Source organism: Nothobranchius furzeri, chromosome 6 (assembly GCF_043380555.1).
Source record: "Nothobranchius furzeri strain GRZ-AD chromosome 6, NfurGRZ-RIMD1, whole genome shotgun sequence".
NCBI classification, from domain to species: Eukaryota; Metazoa; Chordata; class Actinopteri; order Cyprinodontiformes; family Nothobranchiidae; genus Nothobranchius; species Nothobranchius furzeri.
In genome coordinates this window covers 64,350,975-64,369,347 of record NC_091746.1, presented here as the reverse complement: position 1 = coordinate 64,369,347, position 18,373 = coordinate 64,350,975, and the positions used below count along the sequence as shown (strand labels likewise).

Here is an 18,373-nt window from a genome sequence, read left to right as displayed (position 1 = left end):
TGTTCACACCCAGAATTGAACCCAGGTCCTCAGCATGAGTCAGTCATCTTACTAGGTGAGCTAAAGCGCCAGTAACATTTGACCTATCTGTAACTTTTATATCCTTGATGACAGGTGAAACAACGTCAATTCAAAGAACGGTTCGGAGTGAAAATGGCTATTTTGTTGCTAATTTGCAGGAAATATCTAGAAGAAAGTTCTACAGAAAGTAGCTAAGGGTCCTCAGAAATGTAGCTAGGTTTGTCACTAGGCGTTAGGAACAGCGACAAAGTCGCTGAGTTGGCTCCATCTCTCTCTGCTGCTAAAGCTACTGATAGCAAATGCTACGGGCTATGCCTGAGCGTGAACGCGCATGAAGCAGCCTGCTCGACTCGAGCAGCTCTTTTTCTGTGATTTTACAGAAAAACAGGCAATCACATTAAAAATGCCAGTGCTCATTCTACAGGATCAGGGCATTGCAGGAGAATGTATGAAGAAGAAATGTATTATTTCTATACATGTTTTGGCTGTCAAACTTCCATAATGCCCCTTTAAACCAGTATAGTAGCCTGCTGGGAAAAGTCGCTATCTTCACATTTTTCCTGTACACTAAAACCCCCAAAGTTGTCTTTGTCAGCATTACTTCATCACCCCCCCCCCCCCCCCCCCCAACATTCCTGTCAGTTTCAGTCTTGCCCCAAAGTTCGTGAAAATCTATAAATTTGCCACATTGTTCAAAACAAAAAAAGTAGTGCCCTACATTTGGACTGGACCGAGCCCTGCACATAAATAGCTTGTCTAGTTTTGTGTTGACTGCAAAATCCAAATACTCAGTCTGATTTTCATCACTTGCAGGTTTTGTTGAGGCCACTAAAAGCCCTGTGCTCCTTCCAGCTGCTTCCGTGCTCAGATTCATCACAGCAAAGAGCACCTGCTCAGGAACGGCATGTACGACAAACCCATGCCCAAGAACAAACGCAAGATAAAGAGGATGGAGAAACTCATCACAGACCACAACATCTGCCCAAGATGAGGAATGAACGGACTAAAGAGAGGAGTTAGATTTGTTTGGGAGTCAGCTGACTTGGACTGAAACACCGGGTACACACGTGCAAACAACCAAACTTTTTAACTTTTCAAACGTTTGAATTATGTTGTTCTATTGAATATTTATTATGAATTCTAAACTATTTCAAAACTGGGAGTATTTTAGTATTTATTGAGCCAGACATCTCACTGCTGATGTGAAACTAGCTTATAAAGTTTCATGTTAGATAAAAAAAAGAGAAAACAGCCCTTCTACAGCCCTGCAGAAGGGCTGATTCAGTTCATGTTGATGAGCAGGCTTCAAAAAAAAAAAAAACAACAGTAAAATTACCAAAGATTAAAACTTGTGTCAGAAATGTATTATTTCTATACATGTTTTGGCTGTCAAACTTCCATATAGTCCCTTTAAATATTTAACATTGAGGTATTTTAATTTCCCTGCCTACCACTGGAGCTTCACTGAACCAAGGGGGCACAGATCATGACATGATTACGATTTATACTAAAAGCATCCCTTCATTGTACTCACTGTAGTGACTTGGTTAAACAGGGATGATCTAAGCAGCAGTATGTTGTATGCTAATGTACAAGGTGCAAATAATTAATGTGCAGTTTGGTAGAAAACAGCTGACAAGATGTCAGGTGTTCCTGCACTTGGTTTAAATGGGTTAAAATCATTGTTTTAAGTTCTGTAAAGTCACAAATCCTGATAGTTTTTATTTCTCTCCTCTTACATCAAAAACACAATTCAGCTGAGCAAGTATTGTGTAAGTAACTCCACAAAAGTGTGACTATGAACCGTGTTGAAGACTAAATAAAAGTGTGACTGAATGTTGTGTTTTTGCAGTGACACCTGTAACGTGATGAAGCCATCAAGCCGGGTCTACCTGCCTTGTGGAAGTCCTCTGTAAGATCAGGAATGCCGAGGTCCAGCAGACCCTCTCTGGAAACCGAGCTGGTAGAAGAAGCCGCGGTTCCGACCAGACCCGTCATGAGTTACCTCCGGCACACGACTCTTTTATTGGTGTCTGTTCAGACCCAGCCTGGGTCGGTGGAGCTTTTATTCTGAAAGGAGCTGTTGTTGCAGCTGGTGGGTATAGCGACTGGATTTCTCAGCTTGTCGTTGTTCTTTCGGTTAAAGAGTTTAGATCAGGACTGGCCACTCCGTCACTTTCTCTGGAACGCTTTGAACTGGCGTTAGAGCTGACGTGGCACAGTTTTATACCTCGGATGTTATTGTTTACTGTCTATTGAAAATTACCAAACACCGTCAGAAGCACGCCTCCGTCAGATCTGTAAAATTCTGATTGGATCAGTGAAAGTAATGTGTTATGTCTTTTTAAACACTACGTGAAATGAGTCCTGTTGGAATCCTTAACGTCACAGACTTAGTTTCTAAGATCATAATAACGTAATTAATATTTTAATTTCACAGGTCGGTCACATCTTATTATTGACTAACACTTTGATGGATTAGCTTTATTAAAATAGAGTTCTTTGATTAATTAAAAGAAAAGAGTGGCTAACTGAGATAGACTTTAATGTGTCATTGATGCCTTGATTGAGGATGTGGTTTGGGAGCTTGGGTTGGTTTGTTTGACTCAATTTCAGATTTTCTGCATTATAGGATACGAATCTTATAGGTGCAATTAGTAAAGACATCGTGTGGTCAAATGCAGGTACTGCCAACGTTTCCCCTATGTGGGCGTGGATCAGACCAGCCCCCGGGGGTTTCAAAATACGGTATGCACTTTTTGGCAGAAACATCCCGTTGACAGATGGAGATGCTCCTCCGTTATTTACTTCACACACATTTCACTGTAATATTGAGTATTTGGTAATTAAAATGGTAGTTTGAGATGTTTTTTTTAACGATAACCATTTGCTTTTGATTAACCGTAAGCATTGTTAGCTCAATGTTAACATTAAACCAGTGAGTCATAGCTTCTCCTGGGTCTGGCCCAAATGATCTCACTGCTCTTTGAGCATGATCCAGGAGATGAACCAATGAAAAACTTCTGAGGACCTCTTACATCCATAGATGTTTGGGGCTAACAAAGTATTCCTGAAGTCCCATTATTTGGACCTTCTTGTCCATTTGTGTCTTCATAACTCCAAACTAACTCGACAGCTGTGGCCACACATCTCCGTTACTCCACCTCCATTTGTTCTATGTCACTTCCTTTACACCATTCAGCCAGCTGGAGTGTGATGTGTGGCCAAACCAGATCATATTACTGGTTTGTGAATGTGTAACAACAGATGGTGGGTTAATGGGATGGGGGTGGGGGATGTCTGGAAACCAAGAGGCACAATTCTAATAGTTAAAGAAAATAATGATATTCTATATAGAGATTTGGACATTTTAATCCAGGTGCATTCTAAAACATCACCTACCTCTTGCATGCGTCTTTTGGCCGCCTGCAGTGCATCCTCGTAGCCCTTCTGCCTCAGCTCACTCAGGCTCTCGTAGTACTCCTCCGTGTCGTCGCTCTCTGAGAAAAGCACCTGGGAGAGGATCTTCCAGCCACAGGTGTCCAGAGCATGACCCAGGTACACCTGCAGCTGGAAGCACAGGGCGTCCATGTCCCGCTGCGAGACCCCGGAGACGCCAAACAGCACCGTCCACACGCCGGACTGCTCCTCCGGGAACGAGGGTAAACACGGCTCCAAGTCCGAGTTGACAGCGCACAGCTGGTGGTGAACCGCTCGCAGGTCCTGGAAGGAGAACAGCCCGGCCCAGCTGAAGTCCTCCCGGCCGCTGGTCTCACAGTCCGCATCATCAGGAGAGGATGGGACATTCATGGAGTCCAGGATCTCAACGTCCATCCCTTTCGGTGTGACTACATCCCAGGACCCTAATGCGTGACTAACGCACTCAAAAGTATTCAAGTTTACGTCCTTCAAAGCCTTCCAGGCCCCAGTAGTGATTTTTGCTTTCGGGCTAGAGTTTGGTTTAACTGTACCCGCTTGGCAGGTCTCATCCTTCGCCGTGACCAGGTTGTCTCCCTGTGTCCCCGCAGCAGGGACAGGAAGCTCCGCAGCGGGGCTACAGTCCAGCTCCAGGAAAGTGCTCCGTTTCTGCACGGTTCTGTTGTGGCAGGTTATGGCGAACTTTCCCACCACGTCGTTCCAGGCCACGATGAAAACAAATTTATGCCTCTCTTTTTCGTCGAACACTTTGGGCCGAACTGACACCCATCCGGACTCGAAGTTATCCTCCATGGCGAATGACATCTCATGCAACCAATGGAACAAAAATAACAAAATATAAAAAGACACGTCGAGGATGGAGCGGATAAAGCTCTGACGTCGAGGAGAAACGCTGCTACTAGCTTAACACAGCTAATAGCAGCTAAAGCAACTGTCAGCTAAATTTACAGCAAAAACAAAGGCTTTACAGCTTCAGAAGGATGCCGCCAGCTGCCTACGAGCGACAGAGAGCCTAGCAAAGGTCTTAACCTTCCGCGCGCTCGGTTCTGTGATTGAAAGCATCACGTTTAAACGATATAACCCGTCCCGAGACCGCGGTGTGGCAAAAAGAACAAAGTCGGCGTCATATAGCGACAGATAACCTCGGTTGCCATAACACCTGGCCGCTCACCTGGCCGAGACTCGAGAGCACACTGTGGCTCTTTGTCCGTTCTGACAATGCAGTCTCCGCTCTCGATGTCACGTGCGAGCTTCTGTTTACAAGCACAAAGTGCGTGTTTGTCAAATCCGGGGAGGGGTTTAACGGATGAGACGTTCAAGGACCACAAAAAACTCAGAAATCCTGAAACTCGTGTTATCAGGCCAATAGAGACGCTTGTTTGTGTTTTTATTGAACATCTGCCTACATCTTATTTTTAACCACTTAAAACTAATATTATATTATATTATATTATATTATATTATATTGTTAAAATAAAATATGTGGCAAAGATAAAATGCCTTTATTGGCAATAAAGATTGACTGCAGCACATTTTACTGTGCAACACAACACTAAAAAACCAATGTAAGCGAAACATAACTGTAAGAAAAATCACCTAAATTGTGGAAAACATAATAGTAGGTAAAAATAATAAATTGTACATGTGGAGGTAGGTCAGTGTTCTTTTCCAAGGCACTATAAATATGAAGCGTAAACAAGGCTGAGGTTTTTATCTAGTGAGAATAATAGTGCAGTCACTATACATCAAATTGTACAGCAATGATTCTATATATTACATTAAACTGTAAGACAGTGCATGGAGGAATATACAGTGATTATGACTTTTGGAAAATTAACTGTTTTTGAGTCTATTTTTGTCCAGATACACTTCCAGCACTTTTCTCGGGGCAGTAGGTTCAACAGAGAGGGAATTGTCCTTGATGACTGTCCTGGCTTTGAGGCAGCGAGAGGCGTAGATGTCCATCAGGGAGACAGGATAGTTGGTAATCCTCTGTGCTACAGTTCCCACTCTCTGAAGCATCCCCATATCTGCCATGGCGAGGCTGCTGTACCATAGTACCATACTATTGCACAGTACTACAGCAGGCTTTCAATGTATGAGCTGTGAGAGGTCATCAGTAGCTTGGGGCCCAGAGTTTGCTTCCTGAGGATCCTATTATATTATATTATATTATATTATATTATATTATATTATATTATATTATATTATATTATATTATATTATATTATATTATATTATATTATATTATATTATATTATATTATATTATATTATATTATTTTGTTAATGAAAAAGTGCTTCTAAAAATGCAAATAAACCACAGACTAAGCAAATCCATAAAGTTGTTTACAAACATTTCTCCAAGTGTTCTGAGAATAGAACATGTTATATATGTATTACTGGTACAGTTAAAGACAGCATGCTTGTATCTTTCAGGTGATGATTTTTGCAGTCAGCTTGTACACTTTAAAATGAAATCTCTCAGTAACTGATAAAAGTTGCGATTGCATATTCCAGAATTCTGACACAAAACAATAATATGTTAAAATGTTATTATCTAGAAGGGACAGCTACAGAGCGTTAAAATACATTTTTATTATTAGTATTAATAATAATAATAATAATAATAATGATAATAATAATGCAGAGACTAATATAATTTTATTACAAACAATTTTTATGAAATGTGACAAATATATAAAAATTGTTGAGATATAAAACAGTAACTAAATAAATATTAAAGTGAAAACGTTGAATTGTGTGCATCTAATTCCATTGAATTTGCTGCTAAAATTTAACAATTGTTTGAAGGTTCCACTTAATTAGTACGTATGTACATTTTATTTATATATTTTATTACTTTATTTTTCTTTAATGTGCCTTTAATTTTATTTAAGGACTTTTTGATATTTTTCGAACAATTGTCCTTTTATGCAATTGAAACCTTCACCAGCTGTTTTTTTTCCCAGTGTAACTTGAATGCATCATGCCGAACTTTTTTAACCGTTTTTTAAACCAAAAGACAGAAACTAAGCAGCTTTTTTAAATCGAACATTTTGATATGAAGTTTATCAAAATATCCGCTAATGAATTTCTCGACTAGTCTTTACGATTGGGTTTTTTCTCTACCACAAAGACGTGCACAAGGAGTATAAACATCTACACGTGGACAAAAGACATGACGCAAGTACGCACAGGGCTGGCAACTTTTGAACATTTCAAAAAGTGAGACAGGGTCATGGGTGTAACGTCCAGCAATGGTCAGTTTTTAGGTACAGTTTGACCATTCAACATCTGGTCAAAAAGGAGACAAAAGACTGCATGTGTCCCCTCTAAATCAGCCTGCCAACACAGATAACAAAATGCCAACAATAACATTCTCTCCTCAATGTCCAATCTTTCAGGACTCTTCATGCCTCCATATATGGAACACTCGCAGCCCGGATTTCCTAAATCAGATATGAACTTCTACAACTTAAAAGGTAGATAATCATTAAATAAACGTTTGTTTATTGCTACTTATAACAATTATAATACCGTATAATGAAATGTTTCATTAATCTGTGCTCAATGATTGAAGTTTGAAATGAATGCCATGTCATGATTACAGTGATATATATGTATATATATATATATATATATATATATATATATATATATATATATATATATATATATATATATATATATACTGTATGTATTTAAATAAATAGTCCTTTTCCCCAGATCAGAGCGTCCGGTATCAAGGAAGGCGTGTTTCTGAGTTGTCTTAGTAATATTCCTCAAACTTGTCAACCTCTGGTTGGCTACACAAAATCATAACATGAGAACATTAAAACCAGATTACTCAGGTTTTTCCTCAGTTCTAGAGAAAGCTTCAGACCGGCCACCTGAAGCACACCTCTTTAACCCATCGAAGCTTTTGACACGTCATGAACCTTTTTGCACCTGCAAAGCTGATAAAGCAAACAGTTCCTGCAGAACAAGCTGATATTGTTTAGACTCCTTCAGAGTCCCAGACGCGAGATTCCATCTGTTTGTCGTGACCCGAGACATCTCTGGACTGGAGGAGTCGGTGCTGTGGTCAATCTACAGCCCTTCGGTGCGAGAGGTCATCCAATCTCTCTGACCTTCGGATCTACCAAGAGGGTCTCCGAAAATGGGTTAAGTAGACACACAGATAGCGTCTGATGTGCTTTTGATAATAATCAGCTTCATAGCTTAACGCAAACCAAATTCTTTTACATCCAGAACTCAGCTCTCCTAGATACGGAAGTTCTGATAACATCGCATTCACATCAGCATGAAGTTATTGAAGTTGTCAAAGCAAACATGGCTGGAATCAGTTTTAGCTGTAATCTGTGTCTAAGTGTGTGTGCTGCTGTAATGAGTGGATGTCCCCCATGGGACTAATGAAATTTACTCTATTCTATAATACTGTAATTCATGTCAGCCAGTGGGGAAAAAAATGTTAGAGGAATTTTGTTCTTTCCAGGCTTCCGTACCAGTAAACTGGTTATGGAGGAGGGGTTCGTCTCACAAACAGTAAAACACACTGGTGAAGCGGTCCTAATGTTTTAATTCACTACGTTACGAACTAATGTAGGAGAGGGAACATGTGAGTGCGTCACGACGGTAGAAAGCCCAGCTTGCTGTGAGCGAGGATCCGTGGCTAATGAGTGAAAACCAAACAAAAGAAAAACATTCGGGACTGAAGCTCCGTCAACATCGGCGCGCGCAGCCGCAGCTCACGATTCTGGGAGAAAGAACCGGGCATGCCCGTTCCGATGGTTCCGATACATCTACAGCAGGTGGAGCTCACCGCTCTGCCCATCTCACAACCAGAGTGGTAAAAAGCACATCGGCTTGGATTATACAGATAGGATTATGTGTGAAATAAACTAGTCAAATTATTACTGAAGTGTTGTTTGTGCACGTTGTTCAGTAACTAATGCTGTAATTAGTATAATCTGTTTGTTTTTTTCATAAGCCCACTGTGCGTGTTGCGCGTTTGGGGAGCGCAGGCGCTTGTTTAGCGTGAGATGTTGGAGGTGTGGCGTGAGAGCGTGTGAAGAGGGATTCTGTTTCTACCTGTACAGTATGTACAGTACTTTTACTGTACCATGGACGTAATTTTCACTTTAGAAGTGGGGGGACGGGGTGTATCTTTACAGTATGTTCTAATGGGAAACAGGCTTCAACACAAACGGTTGTTTGCTTGGTCCTAGAGCTCAACCCGTGTCAATTTAACATAGCATAATATTGTTTTTGGATGGTAAAAAGTGCAGGGGTCAAAACTTGACTTTGGAAAAAGTGGGGGGACACCCCCCCCCCCACCCCCCAATTATGTCCATGACTGTACCACATGCTGTACCACATGTCTAGGACCCATCAAATGAATGAAAAACACACGGAACATTTTCCAATACCGCCACAGAAAGACTGGCTGATTTCAAACACAGCCTACCAGACCTGCTGCGGCAAGCCAACTGAGTTAAAACTATGATGATGTACAAAAATTACCCAAATAACTAATCAGTGTATTTTTTTAAGTTTGTGATTCGACTTTAATCTTATTTGCTTTTCATTTTCTGTTTGTCATGTTTTAACTGTATGAATTTTCGCACTTCAAAAGCAAAACATATTTTATTAAATAAAAAAACAATGTGCTTTAAATGCTTGTCTCTTTCCTTTGAGTGTATTTTATGAATAATTAACCTATATCGTCCTAATTATAAAAATATATACAGGTTTCAAAGGAACCCAGTTTATTACTTTATTAATTTGTGCAAATCTTTAATAATTTCTTAAATTCTGAATATTTCAGTACTTAAATTAGGTAGTAAAATTTAGCCCATTGATAAAATGCACTTGAGTTTTGGATGGCCTATGTGTGAAATGTGAAAGAAGTATATTGGTATGATGTGGGAACCCCAGAAATAGAAAAATTCTTAATTTCACATGGGTGAAATCAAACCCGCCGCTGGACATCCTGGGTTTAAAACCAACCCCGGTCAGAATATCTGAGCTTCACTAGTTTTTGGGCAGTGGCGGCGCCAGGGGGGTGCTAGGGGTTGCTATAGCTACCCCTGGATAAGTCATTGCACCCCCATAGCACCCCCAAGTAAATATTAGATTTTTTTTTTACAATTTAATTTTAATTTAATGTGTGGATGCTAAAACTGGAAATTGATGTTAACCTTTGACCTCATTTTCCACCTGTGAACGAGAGAAAGGTAGAGCTAGTGGTTTTTGTTGCCCACATTTCCACGGGTTCAGTCAGAAATTAATGAATCTTTGGAAGTGATCTCAGACCCACAAAAACCTACAGATCTGGATGAAGAGAGTCGACCCTCAACCGCTGCAGCAGTCGAGGGTTTTGCCACTGGAAATGCTAACACTAACCTTAGCTACCTTGCAACACTATAGATGTTTTTCTGTGTGGCTGTATGTGTTTATGATTTCATGGAAAAGTCAGCAATTGTTTACATGTTTATGATGTATATCAATGATTGTTTCAGGTGTTGTTGAGGTTTTGTGCACGCATGTGTATTTGCTAGTGTTGAAGGTGTTTTAGAGAACAATATGTACGCATGACCACTTCCTTCACTGCACCCTCAATAAAAAGACTAGCTCCTTCATAGCACCTGCAGAAAAACATTTCTGGAGCCGCCACTGTTTTTGGGAAAATGTCTAAACATGCTTCAGTTTTACTCCAAGCAGTTTGGAGACTTAAAAAACTGTATGCTAAGTCAAAACGTGGTTACATTATTCTGTCTTGGACAAAGCAGATAAATATAAGAGTTTAGTTAAGTTTACAGCAACAATAACGGCACTAAAACTTTTCTGTTTGCCATCTAACCATTTCTGATCATTTATTAGTTGTTACAGTTCTAAGATGTCATTTATTCATGACATCCATCCATTTTCTGGATGCTTCCAGACCTCATATCCAGGAGGGGAAGCACAGATTTCCTCCAGGTTGTGGAACAGAGTGGATCCCATCTTCACCCATGCAGAGTTTCTAAGGGGGACACGGGAATTTGGTTCTCCAGTCTCGCTGGAATCTTCTCCAAGAGATTTGTAGGGTTGTAGGGTCACTTGCCTGGTCTGGCACTAAGTCAAGCTCCCTCCCAGGGTGGGTTTGACTCTGTCTGGATTTGAGGTGTTCATGGACATGATCAGATCCCAAACCATAGTCAAGGAGAGGAGGATGTCTGGTTCCATCAAAGCATTTCTGATCACTGGTAAACGCTAGCAGCTCAGGCTAGTTTTAACAGTAGCCTAGCGTTGCTCTTGCGGTTAGCTACCGCTACTTGCATTTATATGTTGCTGGCGCTGAAGTGGGTTGGGACATGCAGAGGTAAGCAGGTGTGGCTTGTTTATCTTTTAAATACAAACATGATCATCGCTGCGCCGCCTCTGCCAAACTGCCTTCATTCAACAGCTAGCTAAAAAGCTTTTACTGCTCTAATACTTCTTAGCTTTGTCCTTTTTGAGAAAGAGCAACACTCACACATTTGTGTTTCTTTTAATTGAATGTTTTATTTAATCACTTAATGCAACATCTGGCACCTGTGGAGTGTTAAGGCGCAGTTTCAAACGTGAGCTTTGTAACTAGGATTCAAATAACGTGTACAATTAAGACAATATTGGACTTTCATCTCTGGTTGAGTAGGGAGGACCGTTTTGATGCCAACAGAGTTCCACACCGAGCACACAAGGTCCTAACAGAACGTCCCTTTGGTTTTTAACGTCACTCTTTGGTTTCATCTGCTTTTCTGAGGCTTGCTTCAGTGGTCTTGAGTGGCTTCATCAACAAGAACCTTCAACTGCTCCTCAGAGGTGGCCTCCTTCTGTTGCATCAGGTAGGCGTGGCCTTTGGTGACACCCCAGCCATCAGGTGCAGACATGGATGGACAGAATGGACGTCCAGATGCAGGCTTCAGCTTCTCCCAGTAGTCACGACGGGCCCTGCAGAAACAAACGGAGTGAATTTTGTGAGTACATTTATGCTTTATGGTATTGCTGACCAATCCCCTTAACCTCCTGTGTAATTTACTTCCTGCTTTCCTGCTCGACGAAAACAAGAGTGACTCTAAATGATGACATCTGCCATCAAATATTGCAGCTAACATATGTACAAGTTTCCTGAAGTATCAGAAGGAAGTGGTGGAAAGCTGTTCTGCACCATTTAGTGATGGAGAATAGGCAACAGTTCCTTAGCAGGTTCGAGTCTCAGCTGTTATAGTCGTATCCTAGTGCAACACTTAGCCCTCCTTGCCTGTTGGTGGTGGTTGAAGGGACCGGTGGTATTTATGCTCAGCAGCCTCACCACGGGTGAATGACTGATTGTGTTGTAAAGTGCCTGGGGGGGGGTGTAGAGCACCGTATGGTGCTATATCAAATACAGGCCATTTAACATTTACCAAACAAATGACACAAGAAGGTGCTGAGAAATCTGAAGACTTTGGCCCCAATCACAACAACACAGTGTAACATTCAGGAAGAACTGGTGATGTGATCCAGACTGGTTCATCATACCGATTCGTCTGATATCTGTACACTTTCATTTCTTTTCTTATTTAAATCTGTCAAACTAACTATTGGTTACATTCGTGTGCAAATCTGTTTCTGTGGCTACATTAAAAACTGTTGATAATCTGGTGTTGCAGGCAGATTCAAGTCACAACCTCCTCCTTGTTACTGCTGAAAACTCTGATTTGGTTTGAATGGAAAATGATAAATCACATACCTAGCTCTGACCCACGGCTTGGTATGCATCAGCAAGCCTTCTCCCCAGCTGCCGTGTTTCTCAGAACCGGTAGGCAGGAAACCACGCTCCGACGCCAGCTCCTCAGACACAGCGCGAATGTGATAGGGTTCAAACCCACAACAGCCACCAATGTAGCGAATGCCAGCGTTGTATGCATCCCGCGCGTATTTATGCATGTCCCATCTGGTCAGGATCCTGGGCTCTAGACCTGTAAGAGAAAGAAAAACTAGTTATTTAGATTTCAGTGTCAACGATCAGACTGCTAAAAGAACCACTGAGTCTTGAGTCTGCACCGAAGGGGAACTCGGGCAGATCAATGAACCCCTGGCGGTTGCAGTCGGGGGTGTGGTACGCCAGTGGCTGGCACATGTAGTGGGCCTTCAGGCCAGCCTTCTCCACGCCCTCCTTCATCAGCTTCACAGTCTTCACGCAGGTCTCCGGGTCAAAGTGGCAGTTAATGCCAACAATCTGAGCCCCTGCAAAACAAATGAAGACGTCTGTGACACTTGTAAAGGCAGATTTCCAGGTAACCAGGACCAGGCCTGCTCGGTTTGACTGATTCAGTGTTTTCATATTACCACTAGATGGCAGCAAAACCCTGTTGTGTGGAGGTTTGAGAAGAACAAAAGAGAAAATCTTGATCAGAAAAGAGGGGCCTAAAATTTGGAGAATCTGTTTTTTTTAACCCCATTGAGGCTGTTCTGGCTTTTAAATGTCTATACTTCTGAATGTTTGGGCTATTGTGGCCCATTTATCTCTTTAACCAACAATTTCTACTGGTATGAAAAAAAAACATTTTATGTGAATTATAGACATAAAATGTGTGGATCAGAGCATTGCAGTGACAGAAACACCATCACAGATTTTATTTTATAAATTGCACAAATCTGACACACACAAGCTTTAAATCATGTTTCATTTCTTCACGTTTTGCTTCCAGTGACCAGAACGTTCTTGTAACATTTTAAACAGATCTTTAATAATAATAATAATGCATTGAACTTATATAGCGCTTTTCTAGACACCCAAAGACGCTTTCACACACTCTCACATTCACACACTGCTAGTGATGGTAAGCTACTTGTAGCCACAGCCGCCCTGGGGAGGTCTGACAGAGGCGAGGCTGCCATTTGGCGCCGTCGGCCCCTCTGACCACAACTAACACAGGCAAGTTGGGTGAAGTGTCTTGCCCAAGGACACAACAGAAGAATAGCCCTGGCGGGAGCAAGAATCGAACCCATGACCCTCTGATCATGAGGCAACCCGCTCTACCACCTAAGCTACTGCTGCCCCTTTAGCAATAGTTGTTTGGATTTTCTGAGTTTCTCAATATTTTCCTCTAGAATTTGAAAGCTTTGTGCACTTTCCTAATTTTTAAATGCAAACCGCTCAATCTGCTGTCATGGGCAGGTGGAAAGGCTGAGCAAAATAACACTAAAGACCTTCCGCGGAGCTGCAGGTCAAGAATTTCAACAGAAAGTCTGACTCAGCGGCAGCAACGTTTCGAAGGGTTTTCAGAATTAACAGGAGTTTTCTAGAGATAATAGGTTTACTATAAATAATTTCAAATTTAAATATTAAATAAAATCAATAATGTGTACTTAAGTACACAGCAGTATCCTTGCATGTGCATTTTTTTTTGCACTAAAAACTCACTGGTGCCACTTTTGCGGACACAAGTCTTCATATTTGAATCCATCTCATGAGTTAAGACAAAACGGCGTCTCAAATGGGAGTGAACTGGTCTGTGAAGCAGTCTAACATGCATGCACATGTGTAACTCCTCATACATCCCAGCAACATTAACTGCCTCCTGGTTTTTCACTGTTTCTCTGCAGCTCGTCTCGTGGTTTTGACACCCAACATGAACTGGCTTCACCTGTACCTTTCCTGCCAGGTGAATAGAAAAGTTCACATGTTCTCACTTGAAGCATCTCTCCTGCGCCTGCAGTGTTTTTCAATGCACTATTCATTTAGACTTAGATCCGCAGTAGCTGGGGATGCTAATGCTAACTAATTCTATTCTTGTGGCTCCATGTTGAGGCATAAATGATTTTAGGGGGGAGTTTGTTTTCATTTTGGGCACAAATGGTTTGATTTGGATAAAAACCATAAGAAGAGTCCATGAGCTGAACAAGACAGTGCACAGTCTATCACATGAATGCAGTTGGAGAAAACGGTCCATGTTTTGCATTTTTAATCGACAAACTCAGCTTTATGACGATTAGGTTAAAGAAGCTGAAACTGGTGCTGTTTCATGCTACGTATTTGCACCAGTTCCTTCTCTAATAATGCTTTGCATGAGCTTTGTGAAGTTGCACCAGATAAACTAAATCAGTAGCAAGTGGATTTTATTTTGCTGGTGAGTTCATGCGCTTGAGCCATCAGGTCCCTTTAAGCTAGAAAGCAGCTTTCACACTCCTTCACCCTAACGGTGAGATAAACATTTTCATTTATGTTTATGTTTTAAAAGCTGAAGAGAGGTTTGAGATGCGTCCGTACCAGCCTTGACGAGTCTGACTGCACAGTCTCCAGGACCGACTCCGTTCAGGTCCCCTTCAGGTCCGATACACATGGTTGCAGCCACAGGCTTCCCGGTGCTCTTTAACACCTGGACTGCCCACTCGGCCTCTTCCACATGCTCAAAGTACTGCAAAAGCCAAAAAGGAAGCAAGGACTGATAAAGCCTGAATGTTCTAACAAACTAAATATGCTTTAGTTAATCTTTTAAAACCATCAATATTGAAATGTTAATTTGTGTTCAAATTTGTTACATTTTCAGTGGCCTCTGGTAGGAACAAACGACTTCTAAGTGGAAGAAAAGCTCCGGTGCGGCTGTTTAAGGATGTAGAATTCAGCAGGATGAGAACATTTTCTTCAGGCAACAGGATTTGGAGTCTTATTTCCTGGTAAGTGGATATCTCTCCTCTGATTGGCTGACAGCAACACATCTGTACCACTGATTCAGTTTGCTCTGCAACATTGATGTTTTATCTCCACAAATAACACGTGCCTGGAGGAGTTCTGCCATGTGGTGGAGTTGCTAATGCTAATGGTTAGCTTCTACTAGTCAAGACCTTCTCTGCTGTTTCCTGGACCCTAAATCAACAACACGCTTCCTTGTTCGAATCAAAATGGCGAGTCCACCAACAGTGTGACGTAAATCTGCCGGGCATTTCTGAGCCAAGTGTTTATCTGTCTATTTTCTATCCGAAGCTAATGCAAAAAATAGATTTAGAAGACCATTTTCATGTTCAGCCTGCATGTTAAACTCAGAGTGACCCATTCATAATCAGAGATAATAAGTAAAAAACGTTTTTTCAGTTAACCTGTTCTTAAATACTCATCTTCAGCACAATCTGCTAATGGTGAATGTTAGATCACTGATGTTGTTTGCAGAATGTAAAATTTGCACACAGGCACCCTTGGTTGCATATAACTGAGCCCCTAAACCTTTTATTAACATATAAAAATATAAATCTAAAAAACACACACACATTAAACGAACAGTGAATTAAAGTTTGTTGACGTGCTTCACCTCTGCGATCAAGAAGTCCACATTTTTCTGGACATAAACGTCAATCTGCTTCTTGAAGATGGCCTTGACGTCATCCTCGCTCTTACAGCTGAGGTAGGAGGGAGTCTGGGACACGCCCCCTCCCACCAGAGCATCACCTTCATCAGCCACCTCCCTGGCCAGGTCGCAGGCCGCCTCGTTGATTTGCTGCCCCTGTAGTTTAAAGCAGAGGCTTCAGCTTTCAGCACGAGAGCGCAAAAGGCTGCAGTTGCGCAGCGCGCGTGAGTCTCCAGAGCAGCTGCAGGCTCTCTACTCACGGTGAAGCGCTGAGTGTGGCCCCTGTTCTCCAGTTTATCGTCGCTGGCGTAAAAGGTGAAGGTCTGCATGACGTTGGAGCCAGCTCTCAGGAACTCCCTGTGCAGCTGGCGCACTGAAAGGAGCGGACAGACGGATTCACGCTCAGCGCATGTTCTGCTTATATAGGTAGAGAGATGGAGTACATACCCGCCTCTGGGTGTTCTGCAGCCGCTTCTGGAGTCCACGGTCCCGCTTTGACGTAACCTCTCTTCTCCAAGGCGAAGACAAAACCTCCGTCCCCGATCACCACCTCTCCAGCATCCAGGCGCTCCAGAATGCCCTGCGCGCGCAACAAGAAATGCAGAAAAGCGCATTTTGTTTTTTGCAGTGTTTACCAAGAGGGTGCGCACATTTGAAAACTTTAGTGTTGGAAAAAAATAAAATAAATAAACATGCAGTTCTGAGCGTGCGTCCTCACTCTCTTAGCTGGTGCCATGATGATCTCCGCTCCTGTTGCTCCAAGTCTGGAAGGGGATCCGTGAAGGCTCCATGCTGCATTTATAATCCGAGATGGGAGCAGGGCCCCGGATGTCACTGGAAGAACCGCCTGCCTCTTTCCCTTTTTAGCTCCTGGCTTCCAGCCTCCTCTGCTGCACGCCTGGGCAACGCACCAGCAGAGAAACCGCAGAGCTTTTTTTTATTATTATTTTACTGTCTTCTAGAATAAAAAACTAAAACATTAACTGTTTCAGTTTCTGCTCCTAAAGGTCAAAGGTCATTTAGAGGACATGAGGAGCTCTGTCTCATAAATTTGATCTCTTCCTCTCTACAGCTGTTCCAGGCAGCTGTTATTCCTCATCCTCATGCCTCATTTGGTCAGTTTGTTGTTCCCATTCTTTATTCTTCTTTATTAATCTGCTGTGACAAATTATCCCTCCGAGGGAAGATGAAATGAGGTTTTCATTTTGTTCTTTTACTCTGTAAACTGAAGGAATCAGATGAATGAGGAAATCAGAGTTCATGGGAGCTTTCTGTCATAGTTAAAAATCCTAAAATGTCTACTTATGTAATCAAAATGTAAAAATTTGTATTTTCTGCACTTTTCACTTTTAAAGGACCCAGCGGTAAGCACAATATGATAAAATATGACTTTTGACATTATTGAAATGTAAATTTTGGGTGGATATTATACTTTATAGAATAAAACACATCTATGATGTTCACATTTAAATTTACAATATTAAATAAGAAAAAAGAATTAAACTTAGGATGCTGCACAATAAACACTTCTGAAATCTGACTGAAATAGATGAGCAAAAACATTTTTATCTGCCAGTAAATAATACATTTATAAAAATCATTAGCATCTCAGCTACTAATACTTTAACTAATGTATCAGTGTTCATCATTTATTTAAGGTCTCACACAATCTTTATATCAGAAATGTTAGATTGGATATCACTTAGCCTGTTGTTGTTTTAGCACTCTAAATTATTTCTATGGAGAGATAGTTAAGTTTTCTGTTTAAAACTACCAATATGTAAACATAAATATTTAGATTCTATTCAAAATATTCACATTTGACTTTATAGAGTTAGTTTTTTCTAAATATTTAGATGAACCTTTGTTTTTTTTAGATATGACGTTTTCAACTTTACATACAGTATCTACATTTATTTCCAAATACATTTGATCTAGCTTGCTGTATTTACATGTGATTTTTAAACCAATATATATTAAGAATAAAGCAAAACATTTGTTCTAACTTGGCATGATTAAATATTAATGTTTAAATATTATGACTTTTGATTTAATTCAAAACATTTTTGGTCTAACATGATAGATTCAGATGTGACCTTTTAAATTTTATTTATTTAGATTTGATTCTAAATATTTAGGTCTAACTAGATGTCACTTTTTAGACCTTATAGAATTTGATTTATTTCTCAATATAGGTCTAACTTGATGATACTTTTTCAACCTTGTAAAGTTTGATTGCATTTTAAATATTTAGGAATAACAAAATATTTCGATATGACATTTAAAAACGTATATATTTAGAATTATTTAAAAAGACGATTTAGGTATAACGTAAAACGTTAAAACTTATGTATTCAGATTTATTTTTTAAATATTTAGATCTAACTTGATACATTTAAATGTAGCTTTTAAAAACTCATATATTTAGATTTATCTCTAAAACTTTTAGTTTTTAGTACATTTAGATAATGCATTTAACATCATTATTTGAATTTGAAAATGTAAAATTACACCTGTTATTTTTGTTGGTATTACTTTACAATCAGCACCCCATAGCTCCTC

General features: G+C 40.7%; 2 protein-coding genes and 1 long non-coding RNA gene across 3 annotated transcripts in view; 1 reads left to right on the top strand and 2 right to left on the bottom strand.

Annotated features, from left to right (window-relative positions):
* Window positions 1-4,492, bottom strand: part of jmy (junction mediating and regulatory protein, p53 cofactor) — a 47,100-nt gene extending 42,608 nt beyond the window's left edge. The window contains exon 1 of the mRNA XM_015943133.3: window positions 3,424-4,492. Coding sequence (XP_015798619.1) covers window positions 3,424-4,263 — 840 coding nt within the window. The 5' untranslated portion in view covers window positions 4,264-4,492. The remainder of the gene's footprint in view (window positions 1-3,423) is intronic.
* Window positions 4,493-10,980: 6,488 nt separating this feature from the next.
* bhmt (betaine-homocysteine methyltransferase) lies at window positions 10,981-16,706 on the bottom strand. The gene is made up of 8 exons (XM_015943131.3): window positions 16,530-16,706; window positions 16,259-16,391; window positions 16,072-16,184; window positions 15,776-15,967; window positions 14,740-14,887; window positions 12,531-12,713; window positions 12,217-12,445; window positions 10,981-11,435 (listed from the first exon to the last, which is right to left on the bottom strand). Exons 1-8 carry the CDS (start codon window positions 16,545-16,547, stop codon window positions 11,255-11,257), a joined length of 1,197 nt encoding a protein of 398 aa, XP_015798617.1. The 5' UTR covers window positions 16,548-16,706; the 3' UTR covers window positions 10,981-11,254.
* LOC129164445 (uncharacterized) lies at window positions 11,370-15,107 on the top strand. The gene is made up of 3 exons (XR_008564033.2): window positions 11,370-11,461; window positions 14,076-14,134; window positions 15,020-15,107. It is a non-coding gene; the product is annotated as an uncharacterized lncRNA (long non-coding RNA).
* Window positions 16,707-18,373: the final 1,667 nt, after the last annotated feature.

Excerpts from the sequence above, each read along its gene's own strand:
- bhmt (XM_015943131.3), bottom strand. Across the intron at positions 15,968-16,071 it reads GCCACACTCAGCGCTTCACC|GGGCAGCAAATCAACGAGGC; the intron begins GTGAGTAGAGAG and ends TTTAAACTACAG. Across the intron at positions 12,714-14,739 it reads AGTCAGACTCGTCAAGGCTG|GGGCTCAGATTGTTGGCATT; the intron begins GTACGGACGCAT and ends TTTGTTTTGCAG.